General features: G+C 41.8%; 1 protein-coding gene across 6 annotated transcripts in view; it reads left to right on the top strand.

The window, feature by feature from the left end:
* Window positions 1-17,984, top strand: part of ptprua (protein tyrosine phosphatase receptor type Ua) — a 246,327-nt gene that overhangs the window by 201,462 nt on the left and 26,881 nt on the right. For all 6 annotated transcript variants that reach the window (XM_028598344.1, XM_028598343.1, XM_028598342.1 and 3 more), the window contains 5 exons: window positions 4,959-5,056; window positions 8,130-8,246; window positions 8,995-9,149; window positions 12,156-12,291; window positions 15,435-15,584. In XM_028598344.1, coding sequence (XP_028454145.1) covers window positions 4,959-5,056; window positions 8,130-8,246; window positions 8,995-9,149; window positions 12,156-12,291; window positions 15,435-15,584 — 656 coding nt within the window. The remainder of the gene's footprint in view (window positions 1-4,958; window positions 5,057-8,129; window positions 8,247-8,994; window positions 9,150-12,155; window positions 12,292-15,434; window positions 15,585-17,984) is intronic.

Raw genomic sequence — 17,984 nt, 5'->3', positions numbered from 1 at the left:
AAGTCTTTCTGCATACAAGAGTGCAGGCAGAGGTGGGAAGGGTGCCACAGTGTGCTACTTAAGTAGGAGTACTGAGTGAAATTTGTCTTTTAGCCGACCTAAAGTTACTGACTTAAAGAATCAAACAAAACGGTTCAAGTTTACAAAGACAACAATCCTTTTATCGATTTTATTCTCTTATAAAACATTACCATACATAAACTACAGAAGCATATACAGTAACTCACAAAAGTGAGCTACAATGTAAAGTAGTGAGTGTACAGCTTGTATAACTGCTGTTCCCTCAAAATAACTCAACACACAGCCGTTAATGTCTAAACCGCTGGCAACAAAAGCGAGTACACCCCTAAGTGAAAATGTCCAAATTGGGCCCAAAGTGACAATATTTAGTTTGGCCACTATTATTTTCCAGCACTTCCAGTCTATTTTCTTTGGTTTTACGTGCATAATTACACTCGATACTTTGCCTGAACACATCCTGTGTAAACACTGCTGAAGCAGGATATGTACACATGGATGGAGACAGTGTTTCTGCAAGTTAAGTGTATTCTTAAGCATTTATTTTTATTTTATTTTAAAAACAAAGTATAAAGTATAGTACCGTATATAAATAAGCCCACAAAGGTTAGCTATCAAACTCAGTCACCAACAGACAAACACATATTGAACAAGATTTGTGAGATAATTGACTGCATTTCTATATATTTTAGAGTTCAATGAATAGTTATAATCTAATATAAAAGTTCTTCAGCAAGAAATACAGCACAAAGTGATTTACAGTTAGGGGAAATAGATATTGAGCGAACATAAAAACAGGGATTGAATGCCATCAAGATAAGATAAAAATAAGATGAAATGGAATGCTTAACATGAGATGGAAAAGAAAACCCCCACTGAATAATAATGCTAAAAATAAAGCTAAAATCAGCACCCATATTTGCTGCATGCACATATATTAATAAACATTAATTAAAATGTCTCTTCTTTTCTGTTCAGTGGTGGAGATTGGAGTTTTTGTAAGATGAAAAACCCAGGAAGCATTTCGTCCTCGAGTGCACTCTGCCAATCAGCGCGCAGGTCTCTGAGGCTACAAATAAACAACAGAACCTACTTGTTCTGGTGGACACAGACTCACCACCGGTCTTCATTACACCGGAATAAGCATTTTTCAGCTACTTCCGAACGTCTTCCCTAGGGTGTAACCTTAGTGTCGGTCTTATCTGTGACGGGCACAACCCTGAGTTGCCCCGAAAAAAAAACACTGTCTCTGTGGTGCTGTGGGCGTCAACAAACCCACCACAGTCTTATTATCTCAGATCTCATGGCCATATTTTAATAAATGATCCAGTTATAGGATAAAGTCAATATTTTGGTGGTTAAGCATGGGTGTTTTGGGGACAAAATACATTTCAAAGTCTAACCTGAAATGATAAGAGCCAGGGTGAAAACATAAACCAAAGTACAGTTTGTTATAGCTGCCATACTAATTGCAATCCATTACTTTCACTCTAGTGAATCACACATATGGAGTGTCTACATGTGCACTGACGTCCACACCCACACACCGTACAGTACATCCACTGACTGCGTTGTGCATGCATGCGTGCCACTTGCCCCGCCTCACACTCTGTATGCACCGAACAACACGCTCTGCATACACTGGTGGCGAGCCCCGGGTGGTCGCCTGTCACGGCAGGTTCAGGTTGATTTGCTGTATCTTAGATGAGTCTTAAGGCGGCTGTGCTTGTGCAGCAGGCAGCAGGTGCTCTGGGCTAACTCGCTATTATTTCCAGAGATGAGGGAGCGAGGGAGGAGGCGGGTGGAGGAGGAGAAATGCCAAGCGCACTCTGAAAAAAGGCCTGAGTCCAAAGCAGCGGCATGTTTTTGCTACGCATACTGATTGACCCAGCCACATCATCCGTCTCTCAGCTGACTGCCCCGATCTCTCTGGCGAGGCATTAGTGGGCTTCTCCTGCCGAAAAATTAACATCTCATTTCACTAATACATATAGAAGCCAACACAGTGATTGCTGACAGGGTAGTGAGTTGTGAATAACCGCGTGAAGAGGAGGGAAAACGTTTAAAGTAGCTGCCCACGTCTTCAAATGAAAACGTACACCCCGAGTTAACTACAGTAAGGACCAGGATCTGGCTGTTATGATAGGAAAGGCTCCCTTTTTTTCTTTTTTTTTCATCAGGCAGGTTGCTTCTCCTCCTTCTGTTATTGTTTTTCCCAGCCTTCGCAGGTTTTGCGTATTTGCCCTTGGGCATGTAGTCAAAGCTTACCTTTGGATTCATCTTGTTAAGACAACTGTGGAAGAAAAAACAGTGAAAACCAGCACTACTGTGTTTCTCATGTTTGAGGTCTATGTGTTGCTTTCTTTATCTTTTTTGACTCAAATTAAGGGATATTGCTTCCTCTTTTTTTAAAGTCTCTTTTTATTGAGTTATAACAAGGTACAAACAAACGAAAGAAACAAAAATGTAATCCTTGTATTTTACAGAAGCCTTATCTATCCAAGCCTTCTGTAAAATACAATTGTAGCAAATGGTCGTAAACCTGAGTTACAATAGATAATACAGAAACAAATAAGGACCAATAAAATAGGTTTAAATATAGAAAATTAAATAAAAACTGGAAAACCCAACGTAATCGAACCAGAATGTTGGGGTGTACCTTCATGGTACTCAAATTCCTTTACAAAAGATAAAGGGCCCTATCTTAACGAGCTGCACGGTGTGAAGCGCCTGGCGCAGTTGCGTTTAGGGCGTGTCCAAATCCACTTTTGCTAGTTTGACGGCGGAAAAAAGGGTCCATGCACCGGCCGCATGGTTCTAAAGGGTTGTACTCGGTGTCTTCATTAATCATAGTTGTGTTTTGGGCGTAACATGCAATAAACCAATCGGAGTGTCCTCTCCCATTCCTTCTAAAAGCCAGGCGCGTTTGGACCTCGGAGCACTGCTGTTATGATGGCGGATTTGCTGAGCAGGAAGGAGAGATTCTCAGGAGAAGAAACTGATCTGGTCGCACGCTTTCACTTCACGTGCAAGATCATATCATAATACTATTTCACATTGTAATATTTTTATTTGTAATCTTTTGCATGTTTGTGTGCTGCTGCGCTTCCCTGTGTGTGAAACAAGCATAGTGTGCGCGCACTGTGCATAAGCCTAGGCGCATTTTACTAATTAAAATAACAATGAAATTGTCTTCTATTGACTTTAGACCAGCTTTTTGTTGGTCAATGGCACGATCACTTCCCGCTGCCTCAAGATAGGAATACGCCAAGAATGCTCCTTAACACACCTCACTGTAAGACCTGCAAGCCCATGGGTGCACAGATGGGTGCAGGTGCATTTGCTATTTAAACGGCGTGGGCGCTGGACGGGAAATTGACAACTGCATCGGTCTTAAACTAGCAAAGACACTTGCGTCGGGCTTTGCGCTGCGCTGGGTGCAAGATAGGGCCCAGAGACTTCAGTTCACTTTAAACAAATGATGGTCGAACAGATGTACCTAATACAACGCTCCAATCTTCTCAAATCTTTGTCCTTTTGCGGTCTAATGGAAAAAGTAATTATTTCCATACTAGAGATAGTCTGCTCTAAATTGGTCAGCGTTACCCGTTCTTCCACACCTGCGCTCTCTCTTCCCTCATTGCAGCCGGGGATTGACTGTAACAGCGCTTTATAAGTATAGTTGTGACATCACAACCGCACGGAAGTCCTGACGGCTCGTTGAAAGGTGCAGTTTCTGAATACACCTGCTTTACAGTCAGAACAGACATGGAAATCTAACTTTTTACAATATGGGGCCTTTTAAGGATAAGGCTGGTGTCACTTTCTTATTTATTGTCAGAAAATCATCTGAAAGGTGCACGGTAAAATGTAACAGCTGGCTGGGAGGTCACAGCTTAAAACACATTTTGAGTCCAGGCTCAGATTGAAGTGAAGTGACATCTTGTGTGGGTTTCCTCCAGGTACTCCGGTTTCTTGACATGCATGCTAGGCAACTAGGACTACAGTTGAAAATTAGCCGATTGGCTAACACTGGCGCATTTACAGAAATGTTCATTAATGTGCATTGTCCTAATCAAAATAAATTACAGAGTAAATATTATTAAGACGGAAGTGTAATTGCCCCACACTAGAAACAGGATGTGATGTCACAGTTTCAGTGTTTTTTTTTTTTTTTAAATAAACGAAGCCACCCATACAAGTAGCACATTGCCAGCATGATTAACGCAGAATTGCTTTTGTATTGAGATTGTGTTGTACAAATGAACCTGAAATAAATAAATCAATGATTTAATACAAACAGAAAAAAGTATATATAATAAAGCGTGAAAGAGATTTACTCCTCTGCTAGCACGTATGAGGGATGATAAGGTGCAATCGTCGCTTAAAATAGTCATCCAGGTCAGTTACAGGAGACAAGATAATATTCCTATTAAACAAAGTGCGTGGGTGGAATTGAATAGACATCTTGTTGACTAAAAGCGCTGCGTAGAGTGTTTGGCAGAGGAGGCGGGATGAAGGAGGGCCTTGTGATATTATCACCGCCGCGGTGTAATGGAATCAATGAAAGTGTCATCTTCTCCAGGGCCTGTAATTTGTGTCTGCCACCGGTGTTCACGAAAGGCAACACAGGAGCTTGTTTGCACAATGGCGGAGGATTTGTGGGTGTATTGAAATGACATTTCTCCGCAGAATTAGGAGAACACGGAGCAGGGCAATAGTTCATGAATGACACACTGTTACTCTATTCCCTGGCATGGATTACACAGCCTCTACATTGATGGTTATTGCTGCTATTTTCTCTGACTTATGGCTCATCTCTCCGCCCTTCTCATCCTCCTCTCTTTCTCTTCCTACACCTTTTCTCCTCGCTTGTTTTTCTCTCTCCCTCCCTCCCACTTCCCCACCTATACCTCCACTGTATATCTCCCGCTCTGCAGGCCCCAAGCAGGAGATGATCTATGACTTCTGGCGGATGGTCTGGCAGGAGAACTGCTTCAGTATTGTCATGATCACTAAGCTGGTGGAAGTGGGCAGGGTAGGTTTCCCTTCTCTTTGTCCTGTGACCTCTCCTCCAGCCAGCTGTGAAGATAGATGGAGGGATGGAGGGAGGGAATGTATTTCTGGAGCTCCCTTTTTTTTTAAAAAAATTTTTTTATCATCATCCACCATATATCAGAAGAGCCGCTGCGCTCGGTGTTGTGGGAGGAAATGGCTGCCGCTGTCTGATCCTGAAAGATGGCCTTTTTGCTCTGGCGCCAGGGCTCCAAAGTCAAAGCTTTGATGTATATGAAGGAACATTGTGGCCTCTGTTCTGTTACTCTAAGGGGAAACGCTACGGGGGAATAGGGGAACATATTTGAACTAATAGATATCAGCATGTTATGTTATGTTTATAAATGTAAAACAGGCATTATCTTGTTAAATATGTTCTAATTTACATACATTTCCAGAATGGGCATCTGAACCTTGGATAAAGCCAGGTTCAAAATTCTTGTTTCATTTTGTTGACATATTTAAGTTTAAGGAAATTTTGGATATCACTTCATGAGTCAGAAAATACTGTCAAAGAAAGCCAAAGAAATATCAGTTTTCGCCATGTTGGTAGGAATAAGATGTTACTTAAATCAGGCTATGAATGATACATGAACACATCCCTTTGAAATGTTATTACAAGACCCTACCTATGTGAAGTGATTCCTTCTGAGTGAACACAGTGAATCTGTGTTCCGGTGTTGAGACGGCAAGACGAGTGCTTAGGGACCGTCTACAAACTACAACACCGAAAAGAGATTCAACAAAAATATGTATTAATTTAATGATTAATATAACTTGTTTCCTGCTAGTTGTACTACAGCACTTTCTTTTGAAAAATAAGCATATTAAATATTTTTGTATCTCTTTTCGGTGTTGTAGTTTGTAGACGGTCCCTAAGTCTTGCCGTCTTAACACCGGAACTAAACGGAGCTAAATTGGACTTTTATGCATTTCTGTCACACCTAGTGCTGTCAGATTCACTGTGTTCACTCGGGAGGAATCACTTCACGTGGGTAGGCACTTGTAATGACATTTCGAACATGTTAAGAGGCTAAAAGCACGTTTAAAACTTGCCCTGTTTCAGCCTCCTGGGTGCAAACTGTAGCAGGAGGATAAAACGGTGTAGGAAACACAGATTGTTTTAGTTTTTCTCGCCTCTGACAGCACTCCAAATGTACAAACAACAGAGCTACGTGTTGAAATCGACCGGAATTTTCCTTTAATGTAGTGGAGTAAAAAGTACAATATTTCTCTCTGAAATGTAGCGAAGTAGAAAGTGGCAAAAGAAAAGACTCAAGTAAAGTACAAGTACCTTATATTTGTACTTAAGTACAGTAGTTAGTAGTAAATGTACTTAGTTACATTCCACCACTGGTGTACAGTTCTTCCTAAGTCCTCAGTTTATATTATATAACAAGAGAGTTGCACCATTAAAAGCTAAAGAATGTCCCAGCTACAAGAGAAGTTGTGTAAATCTAATCTGTACATCTGTACTGTTCAAAAGCATCTTATTTTGTGAAACAAGAATAACCGACAAGCAACGCGGGCGAATAAGTGTCAACCAGGGTCACAAATGAACAGGGCCTCAGGGAAAATGTGCAAATAGGAAATCAAAAAGAATAACATAGGAAATACATCATATAATTCAGAGTGCCCTTTTAGCCTTTCATTATTGTACATCCCCATAAGGGATGGTACTGGAGTTTTACCCTGGCTTTGTAGGTGAGAGATTTATTGCATATTTGGATCAGAAAATGAGTCCACAGCCTGGAGCGGTGGAAAATACCGACACCAGGCAACCAGCAGCGGAAAGAAAATGTCGACCCCACAAGAAACACTGCATCAACAGAAATATAGGCTAGCCATTCACACAGTCACACTCAAAGTTAAAAAGTGGAGGTTTGGAGGGCTGCCTGATTGGGGACGGAGAGAGGAAAATAACACCATCAGCGACAGAATCTCCCGAGAGCGGGAAATCAGATTTAAAAAAAACAAACTTTTATGTGTCAAACGAGATGGTGGAGATGATAGGATTGACTGTTGCAAAGTCCAAATATTTAGCAAAGCTTACAACAGGATTAGAGCATTGCAATTTAAGCTACATTGACATTGCTACATTTTGGTTTTCATGCAGAATTTTGTCCCAAAAGCGATCTCCGTGCACACGAGTGTTTTCAGCTCCAGTAGAATAACTAATCTCCGTTTAAACTAACACGCCCCAAACCAAAATATCTCATCAACATTCTCGTATAGTGGGCATAAAATATACTCCGCCTGTTCTCGGTACTTGCCATGGTAACGTTAGTAGCTTAGTCTCAGAGAACTAGGCGTCATGACCCAATCAGACGGCGAAACGTTGGCGTCAGTGTCGCCAAAGTTCTCCGTTTGCGGCCGTTGAGACTGAAACACGACCCCGCAGATTCCAAACCAAAACGGGGTCAGACGTGTTTTCGGTAACACTCGAAGGTCAGACGTGTTTTTGGTAACACTCGAAGGTATCTACATAAGAGTGATGTGACGCTGTCGTGAACACATGACACTGTCATGACACAGTCATGACACATGAACCCTAACCGTAACCCTAACTTGTCATGACAAAAAAACGAATGACACTTACGTCGTAAGTGTCATTCAGGAATGACACTTACGTAAATGTCAAAGAAGCGTTAAGTCAAACGTTTATGACTTGTTTATAATGGTTATGACAGGTTCATGACAGTGTCATGTCACTCTTATGTAGATACCTTCAAGTAGTAACCGTGTTTTTAAATGTTTAGGGGCTCTGAAACGCCAGAGCAGGGGGAATGCGAGGTGTAAACGTAGCAGAAGATATTCAGGTTTTTTTTTAACCAAAACGCAGCAATGTGAATGTAGCCTTAGTCTGCTTGTTGAAATCTCAGTGCCTAGTGGTGTGACTGTTTGTTGTCTAGTGTTGAGAGGAATCAGCTGTGAAGCTCTCTGGACCTTAGCTCCTTGTGTGTGTGTGTGTGTGTGTGTGTGTGTGTGTGTGTGTGTGTGTGTGTGTGTGTGTGTGTGTGTGTGTGTGTGTGTGTGTGTGTGTGTTGTTTGTCCAGATGAAGTGCTGTAAGTATTGGCCTGATGACACGGAGCTCTACGGTGACATTAAGATAACGCTGCTGAAGACAGAGACACTGGCAGAGTACACCGTGCGCACCTTCGCCATGGAGAGGGTGAGTCACACTCTCACTTCATTCCATCTCAACTCTCTCGGTGTAGCCTCTGTGTCATGTACCAATATCTTTCTCGGTACCACTTTATTAGATACCATAACAATGCTAAATCAATAGTTAATTAAAATGGATTTGTTAATGATTAACACATTGTTTATAGGCCGTCAATAAACATTATTTGGATGGCTATTATAAAGTTGCATCTGGTGAATATACTACCTTCTTAATTTAGACTTTGTAAAGCATCTATAAACTTTATTTAGATAGCTATTATCAGTGTACAAATAATGAATAATTAGCTTGTTTGTAGATCACCACATAAAGATTAAATGGGGCCAAATTAAATCATGTTTTATAAAACAACTTATTATTATAAGCATTAGTGGCAACTTCATAATAGCCATTCAAATTATGTTTATAGAGGGTTTATAAAACAAGTTTTAACCATTGACCAAGTATTAACAATCTATCTAAAGTTATAAAACATTATTTTGTATGAAACTAATGATAATATCACATCAATTTTAATATCACTAATAATTAGTAAATATCAATTGTCATGATATTGTTTAACAGTAAAATAACTTATGACTTAGGTTTAATCTACAATTAATTCACCATGTATGTATAAAGGGTTTCTCATTCTGCTTCAGGTTTGTGTGATTGCTTTCTATTTGTGAACTCCTCTGAATATTCCGGCTCTCATAATGATAGCGTCTCGTTGGGTCTGCCTGAATGTGTCTTGTAGCGAGGTTACCCTGCCAAGCACGAGGTGTGCCAGTTCCACTTCACCTCGTGGCCGGAACACGGCGTGCCGTACCATGCCACCGGCCTGCTGGCTTTCCTGCGCCGGGTCAAGGCCTCCACGCCGCCCGACGGCGGGCCAGTGGTGGTCCACTGCAGGTAACTCATCACGCTCCACGCTGCCAGTGACCTAAACACCAAACAGATGGAGACAGGGGCGAAATAGGATTCTTCTCTCCCCCTCCAATCCAGTGCTGTCAATCTGACAATTTGATTTCCAATGGAGTACTGTCACTTGGCTGCCTATTCTGCCAATCTTCCCAGCCCTAGTCACATGACCAATTCATGTTTCACTCAGTACATTTACATGCACATAATAGTCCAGTTTTTGCCCTAATTCCAAAAAAGACGATATTCCGACTAAGCTGTTGACATGGCTAATGAAAGTGAATATTCCACTAATATTCCCATTTACATATAGCCGTGCAAAACAGGATTTTTTTCAAAGTCTACCAGCGGTGGCGGACTTGTTGGAGCGTGCAAACACAGCGTCCCTCTTTCATTCTTTCAACCAGCTCCTTGAAAAGCTCAGCGTAGTGATGTGTGCGCATATCCAAAATCCTGTTGATATCCAAGTTTTCAATCATGTTTAAAAGTAGCTGTGTTTCTCTTTCCTATCGGGTCTGCAGCCTTGCAGACTGTTGTCTGGTTGGTTTGTGTACAGCCACCATAGCAACGCACAACGCTGACTATAAGTCTGCGGTAAAACCCCAACTGAGACACATATTCTGAATGTGCTGCATACATGTCTAAAGAATGTCTCTAAAATCCGAATAATACCGGAATATCCCATGTCTTAAATGGAAAATGCTATATTCGGAAAAAGGCCTTATTCACAGTATCTAACATCATAGATGCTGTTTACCTGACCTGTATCAAATTCAGAATATTGTCATATTCGAAATAAAAGTGGAATATTGGTGTGCATGTAAACGTACTGCATGATGACTATCCAAAATTCTGATATCATGGAACAAGCACTGAAATAGTTTTTTTTTAAAGTGGCAGACTGAGCCTATAGAAAATGTGTATTGTAATTGGATACACAATATGTTTAAAATGGAAACAAGGGAAATTAATAATGATTGGGATGTGTTTTATTTAGCAGAATTATATTACGCTGTTTTATCCTATACCAATATTTCCTATATTTCTAAGCAGATTTTCTATGCGGTATTCCGTTAAAACGCCCAGCCTTCTTCTACTCTTTAATATCATATTTATTTGATGTCCAATACACACTTAATTTGCTGTTTTTGTTTCTGCTACAGTTTTCTTCTTTTTTTTGTTTTTTACATTTCCCAAAATTACTTTCAGCTATTTGGTGCTGTGTAGGAGCACAATAATGACAATAACAAATACCAGAAAATGGAATGAGGCTGGCCAACAGGATGTTTAATTTCACACATAACCAGTGTGGAATTCACAAAGACGTAGGCAGTTGGAGTTTAGACAATCAAGGATAACGTCTGCCGTTTCAGTGAAGGGCTTTTAATTCTCTGCAGCTCACACATCCAAATCATCCAAATGTTATGTGCATTTTAAGTTTTTGCGTTAAAAAAAAAAAAAATAGTGAAATATTATAAACATAATGAGCTTGGTTGAGGTGGCAAATGTGTCATATAGAAGATAAGATACAGTCTATTCACTATAAAAGTCACTGTAGTATCTGATCAAAATTGCCCCATGATGATTTCTCACCTGTTTGGTTTGGTCCAAACTAACTCTGGGCTGCTGTGATAGCTATCAATCAAACTCTGGGGTGGACCAAACAACCTCGCTGAGCCGACTCGTAGTCATGAGATGGCCACAGAGATGGTCTCGCTTCCGTTTACACCCTTGTCCTCGGAGTTGGCTCGGTTTTCATTCGAACACCTGAGCCAGCTGGCTAGCTAGCCCAGGCTAGCAGAGTCAGCAGGTTAGCAGAGTCGGCAGGAGCCTGGCGAGTGGATTTCCCGATTCCTGACGAGTGCCATCACCGTCCAACGTCAACCGCATGAAGCACAACTAATGTTTGTATAATAGACAATTCAGCATACATATTGCGGAGGCGACTGGAGAGTTTCCATCCCTTCTAGAACCCTAATCATTTGAAGTCAATGCCTAACCATCTTGCGAGACTTTCGCAAGTCTTGCGTTAACCATCCAGCCCAAATGAACCAAACTACATGTGTGACAGCTTTCTAAATCAATCATCATCATGGCTCATGTGAGAAGCAGCTATGAGCTTTTACCGAAGTTTACCAGCTCATCCACTGCTTCCGATCAGAGTAAACCATATAGACCCACCTCCTCAGACTAGCTTCAGTGCGGTTGTTTAGTTTAATTGGGTTTGATTGACAGCTTTCACCCCAGCCTGAACCAAACAGGTTTCATACGTATATGAAAGCATTTTTTCTAATGGAAACTCGTTTGATATGAAATCTGTCCATCGTTCTGTGTGTGACTAGCTGGATTATAGATTTCTTACAGCTCGTGATTCCTCATCTTTTTGTACATGATACCGAGATTCATGGTTGATCTCTGTTTTTGTTTTTAACTGCCACTGTACACCAGCTATCTGTCCGTGGGTTCCAATTCCAAATGATGCACCGATCCTTTGGTGCATCTTATCATAAATGATGTGCTTGTTTAACAATATCGATGCACTGCAGGGAGATGTATATCATTTTTTTTTTTCAGTTCATTGGGAAATAAGAATGTGAATACTGAGGACAAATGAAGCACAAACATCTTAGTTTTTGAACTCAGATGGTTTTAAAAGTAATAAAGCTTTACCTGGAGAGGGCTGAGGTATTCACCAACTCCCACACATGACTTAATTGCGGTGTTAGACCCAGACATGGAAGGCAGAGGCCAGTACAAAGGGCGTTTCTTTAAATGTCTTAGCACTCTCCAACTAAAAGGCTTTTCAATTTCAAACTTCAACTTAGATTTTTTATTTTTTTTATGATGCCAGAAAATAATGGTCACTGTATTTCCTTTCTTACTTTCCTGAACAAAGCCTTTATCACTCTGACTTCAGAGGGTCTGGATCATTACTAAGGGCTCCCCGCCGAGCCGTTTTCATTTCAGCGCTGTGTTCTCCTCTCTCCTCTGCACCAGTATGGGGGCGGGCAGGACCGGCTGCTACATTGTGCTGGATGTCATGCTGGATATGGCCGAGTGTGAAGGAGTGGTGGATATCTACAACTGTGTCAAGACTCTGTGCTCCCGACGCATCAACATGATCCAGACTGAAGTGAGTGGGAGGGCGGGACTGTGCTTAGAGAAGCTGTTAACCAGAAGCTCACAGGTTTGGTCTTCACCACACGGAGCTGCTGCTAACCCACTTTATTTATTTATTTATTTATTTTAAAGCATTTTACATTTGAGCATTACTTTTATTTATTTATTTTTCAAACTTTGTTTTTATTGTTATCTTGACATGACAACGTATGGACACAATACACAATGTAGATTTGACAAACTTCATTCCCTCCCCCCCTCCCCACTACCCAGATAGCAACACTGAAATTAATAATTACAACTTGAATAAGACAGAAATACTCAGATATACAGACACACACGCAAATACAATTAAATAATAATCATAATAATAAAAGAAAAGGGGAAGTATCTCTGGAGTTGTGTATGGGATTGGGTTGAGTTGAGTTTACGGGAGAAAGGAGCGAGTTAGGTCCAGGGAGCCACTAGGGGAGAAAGTTCAATGGGGGTTGAGGGGGGAGGAGAAGAGGGACATAAAAGGACCCCAACTTGAGAGTTGTGTTCTGCTTTATTTTGTCTTGTGTGTCTAATTTTCTCCAGATGTAGGCAATTCATTAGGTCTCTCATCCAGTGTGTAAAGGACGCTGGCTGTGGGGATTTAAAGTGGCAAAAGCCAGCCCATCTTTCTGATGTTTAGAGAGAGGAACGTCTCCAGGAGGAAGGCCAAAAAGTGCAACAAATGGAGAGGGGTCAATTGTTGCGCTTGTGTTAAAGGCTTTAGACATAGTGTTGAATATGGATACCATTACTTTCATTTATCGGGCACGTTTGCACTAGAGTTTTCATCTTTCCAGGCTGGACAAGCCATTGAAACCGAATCCCAACAACCATTGGCAGTGGTGGAGGAAAGTTCAACTTGAAAAGTGAAAGTACAAATATTAACAGCAAAAGTACTCTAAGGTATCCCAGTGTGTCAGCACTATGTGATACGTGTAAGAATTAAGAGGGCACCCTCACACACCAATTTTGGCCGTGCCCTAACCTCCACTCATTGCTGGACCTTCTGTATTTGATTGCTACTCAAAAGCCTTTAACAAGCAATGGGAGCCCAACCCCCTTGTGGTCATTCTGGGGTCTACAAATGACACTGCTTTGAACTCTGGCAGCGACAAATAGCCAGTGTTTCTGGGTACTGTACTGCCTAAAAAAAAACATATATTACGATTATGGAAGTCTGAAGCTTAGATTCACAAAAGCAGGGAGGAGGAGTTGTGTTTGATAGGGCATGGGGACCAGTTTTGAAACATTTAAGGGGGCTGAGGGAAGAAGCTGTGGGATGAGGGGTCACATATATTAATACTGTAATAGTGGTAGTTTCAAAGGAAATTTTTCCTTCTTTTGACTCCTGGTTCGCTCTTTAGGGCCCTATTTTAACGATCTAAACGCACGGCGTGACGCGCCTGGCGCAGGTGCGTTTAGGGCGTTTCCAAATCCACTTTTGCTAGTTTGACGGTGGAAAAAAGGGTCAGTGCTCCAGGTGCATGGTTCTAAAGGGTTGTACTTAGTGTCTTCATTAATTCATAGATGTGTTTTGGGCATAACATGCAATAAACCAATCAGAGATCATCTCCCATTCCCTTTAAAAGCCAGGCGCGTTTGGACCTTGGAACATTGCTATTATGATGGCGGATTTGCACCGTAATATTCGTATTTGTAATCTTTTGCATGGTTATGTGCTGCTGCGCGTCCCTGTGTATGTGTGTAACAAGCATAGTGTGCGCGCGCTGTGTATGAGCCTAGGCACATTTTACTAATGCCCTGTTGATTGATTGATTGATTTTATTTGCCCATTTCATTATAAAATACAATACAACTATGCACCATACATTAAAAACAAAACAAAGTCAGGATAACACAATAAAGCCCTGAGGCTTATTTCCATTGTGCTCCCTTGGGGGGCGGGGGGAAAGCAAGTGGCAGCAGGTCAAGCATCAATCATCACAAACCATTCATATATTAAATAGATCCATAAAACAATACAATAATAAATCCTCATACGATTGGCATCTGAGCCATTTTTTCAGTGCCTGCTTAAAATAACAATGAAATGCTGTGCTATTGACTTTAGACCAGGTTTTTGTTGGTCAATGGTGCGATCACTTCCTGCTGCCTCAAGATAGCATTACGCCCAGAATGCACCTGAACACACTTCCCTGTAAGACCAGCACGCCCATGGGCGCAAAGCTGTATGTTCTTGGTTGCTGCTGTATTGTTGTTATTGTCTGAATAAGAAAATGGAAAAAAAAAAATAATGTTGCTTGTATGAACCAGTGCGGACTGTACCCAATGTTGATCTGCAAAAAGAATTTTTCAAAAAACAAAACAAAATTCACCCCAAAATAAAAAAAATACATATTTCTCCTTTTTCTAGCGGGGCTATTTATCAATCAAGGCAAGTAAGAACTCACTTTATTGTGTTAATAAACACATAATTGAAAGGTCTACCTAATGGGTACTCTCAATCTTCAAATATACAGACCAGAAAAAATTGCGTTCATTACTAGAGTAATTACAACAATTTAAAGGTGGAAAAAAGTCTTAGTGTGGAAGTGGAGGTGGTACAGTTAATACCAAAACAATGGTAGTTATCTCCTTTTAATTCCATCTCTTCACCTTTCAGCTAGAGCTCGTCTACCAGTTGAATAAATATTTCTGCAATTACGGAACCTATTAAAAATGATAATAAGTTGTAAGAGGGACAGTTTAATGGCTGTTTTTTGAATGTATCCTCGCCTCTATGATCTTTTGTTTGGTTGGATGTCGAAACAAATTTCCTAGTTTCCTTTTTTAATTGCACAGCTCATGACAGTATTTAAATATTGTGTGTGGGTAGTGTTTTTTTTTTGCTCTTCTGATGCGTGTTTGTCCCCCCCCTCATTTTTAGACACATTTCTGCTTTGGGAACAATGCCTGAGAGTGGGCATGGCGATTGAAGTTGTATGTGTTGACTAGTTTACTACCTTATTAGTCAACATTCAACCGCCGTAATTAAACTCTGCATTGTTCTTCACAAGTGGGCAATTAACAGCTAGGAATAAGTGCCGTGCAGGGTTTTTGTGTGACTTTGTACATCTCTGAATGTCTGTCTGTCTGTCTGTCTGTCTGTCTCTCTCTCAGGAGCAGTACGTGTTCATCCACGATGCCATCCTGGAGGCATGTCTGTGTGGAGAGACAGCCATCGTCGTGAATGAGTTTGCTCTCACCTATAAGGAGATGCTAAAGGTTGACTCTCAGAGTAACACCTCGCAGCTCAGAGAGGAGTTTCAGGTAACGCACACCAAATACATGATTTTTATTTGTTTTGTTTGCACGTGTGTATTAATGTCTATTTCAGCGCTGCCTATGTCTGAGTGAGCACTGGAGTAAGGTCTGGCTACGCTGCTTAACATTCTGGGATAGCAGGAAAAGACGCTCTTGCAGCGTGGGTAACCCTGCAAAATAGATGGCAGAAGGGGGGACCTTTCCAGCACTGTACATCCAGTAAGCCAGACTGCTGTCTATATGATGGTTTTTGATTGATCACACTTACTTTAACTTAGTTTAACCTTCCACACAATGTGCAACATGCAGTACACTCTGTTGCCAGTTTAGAAGCTACCCCTGAAATGCCGGAGTATGTGTGAATGTGAGGCGTAAATATAGCACAAGATATTCATTTTCAAACCAAAAATGTAACATAGTAGTGTAAATGTAGGCTCGGCCTAGCCTGGGAAAACCCTGCCGAACTTCTGGCAAATTTGAGATTTGCTCTCCAAGTCCATCTGGCCAAGAGCCCATTCAAGCCCATTTCCAATTTTTCCAAATCGAGGCACCAATCACAACCGTTGAGGTTGTGATTGGACGACAGAGCAGCAACGGCGAGCGGCTTTTTGTTGACGTTCAACATGACGGGCCACCGGAGCGCAGCAACCCGTTGATGCCGCTGTCGCTGCTACGCCACCCGGATCGTTGTTTCTGATTGGTTGAAGGACTATCCAGAGGCGTTTGAGCGGCGTCCGTTGGTTGACGCCCCTTTGGAAATGAGTTGTGAATGAAGCTTGCCCAGACCCACTCTCAGTTACAACTGAGAAGGGTCTGGTGTCAACCAGGCTAGTCCTGCATTTCCCATTTCTGTTCCTCCTGCCAGAGAGCATCAGTGTGACAGACCGGTGTTAGAGGGTGGCTGGAGTCTTGGTGATGCTGCAGGCTCTTCTGTGGACTCTCCTCAGCAGTCTTTACCCGTTCTGCAAGCGTGTGCGCTCCATGCCATCCCATACCACACAGTGACGAAGCTGGTCACGATGCTCTCTATGATGCAACTGTAGTAGCTGCTGAGAATTTCCCCCGAAGTAAACCGAGTGCTGCTAATGAGTGCGTGGCGGAATGTAAACAGCACAGGCTGAATAACGAGCAATTCCAACCTCAGCTGGTTGCCAGTGCCAGTCTTGTGTAAGGCTGGGTTTCAGAGCAGATCCCAAAACTGCAGTCCTCCCATTAATTTAATTGGCTACGGCTGTCGGGGGAACTGAAAAAAAAACGCCCTGCGGCAAACAGATTCAACAGGTTCAACCTCACTGTGGCAGCCAATAATAACTGCTTATCAGACTTTGATCGAACAGGACAACAAGGTCCTGCAAAGAGGGATTGGTTGGGCTGAACATACAATAGGCATTGTTCTACCCTGGCCATACACTAGGCCAGCATTCCTCTAACCCCCCCCACCCCCAGCCATCAAACGCATACATATTTCATTTATATATTTATAAATTGAAGGAACTGACGGATTTCATCTATCTATCCATCCATCCATCCATCCATCTTCGTCCGCTTATCCGGGGTCGGGTCGCGGGGTGCAGCAGCTCCAGCAGGGGACCCCAAACTTCCCTTTCCCGAGCCACATTAACCAGCTCCGACTGGGGGATCCCTAGTCGTTCCCAGGCCAGGTTGGAGATATAATCCCTCTACCTAGTCCTGGGTCTTCCTCGAGCAAGTTTTAAACGTGCTTTTAGCCTCTTAACATGTTCGAAATGTCATTACAAGTGCCTACCCATGTGAAGTGATTCCCTCCGAGTGAACACAATGAATCTGACTGCAGTAGATGTAACAGAAATGCATAAAAGTTGTGCTAATTCAGCTTTTTAGTTCCGGTGTTGAGACGGTAAGACGAGTGCTTAGGGACCGTCTACAAACTACAACACCGAAAAGAGATACAAAAATATTTTCAAAAATAGGCATGTGCTTATTTTTTAAAAGTAAGTGCTGTAGAACAACTAGCAGGATAATTTGGAGACACTACCTTATTTAATCATTAAATGAATACATATTTTTGTTGTATCTGTTTTCGGTGTTGTAGTTTGTAGACGGTCCCTAAGTCTTGCCACCGGGACTAAACAGAGCTAAATTAGAACGACTTTTATGCATTTCTTTTACATCTACTGCTGTCAGATTCACTGTGTTCACTCGGGAGGAATCACTTCACATGGGTAGGCACTTGTAACAACATTTCGAACATGTTAAGAGACTAAAAGCACGTTTAAAACTTGCCCTGTTTCAGCCTCCTGGGTGCAAACTGTAGCAGGAGGATAACACAGTGTAGGAAACACCTATTGTTTTCGTTTTTCTCGCTGCTGACAGCACTCCGAATATACAAACAACAGAGCTACGTGTTGAAATCGACCGGAATTCTCC

Source organism: Perca flavescens, chromosome 14 (genome assembly GCF_004354835.1).
Source record: "Perca flavescens isolate YP-PL-M2 chromosome 14, PFLA_1.0, whole genome shotgun sequence".
NCBI classification, from domain to species: Eukaryota; Metazoa; Chordata; class Actinopteri; order Perciformes; family Percidae; genus Perca; species Perca flavescens.
This window is presented reverse-complemented; position numbering and strand designations above follow the sequence as displayed.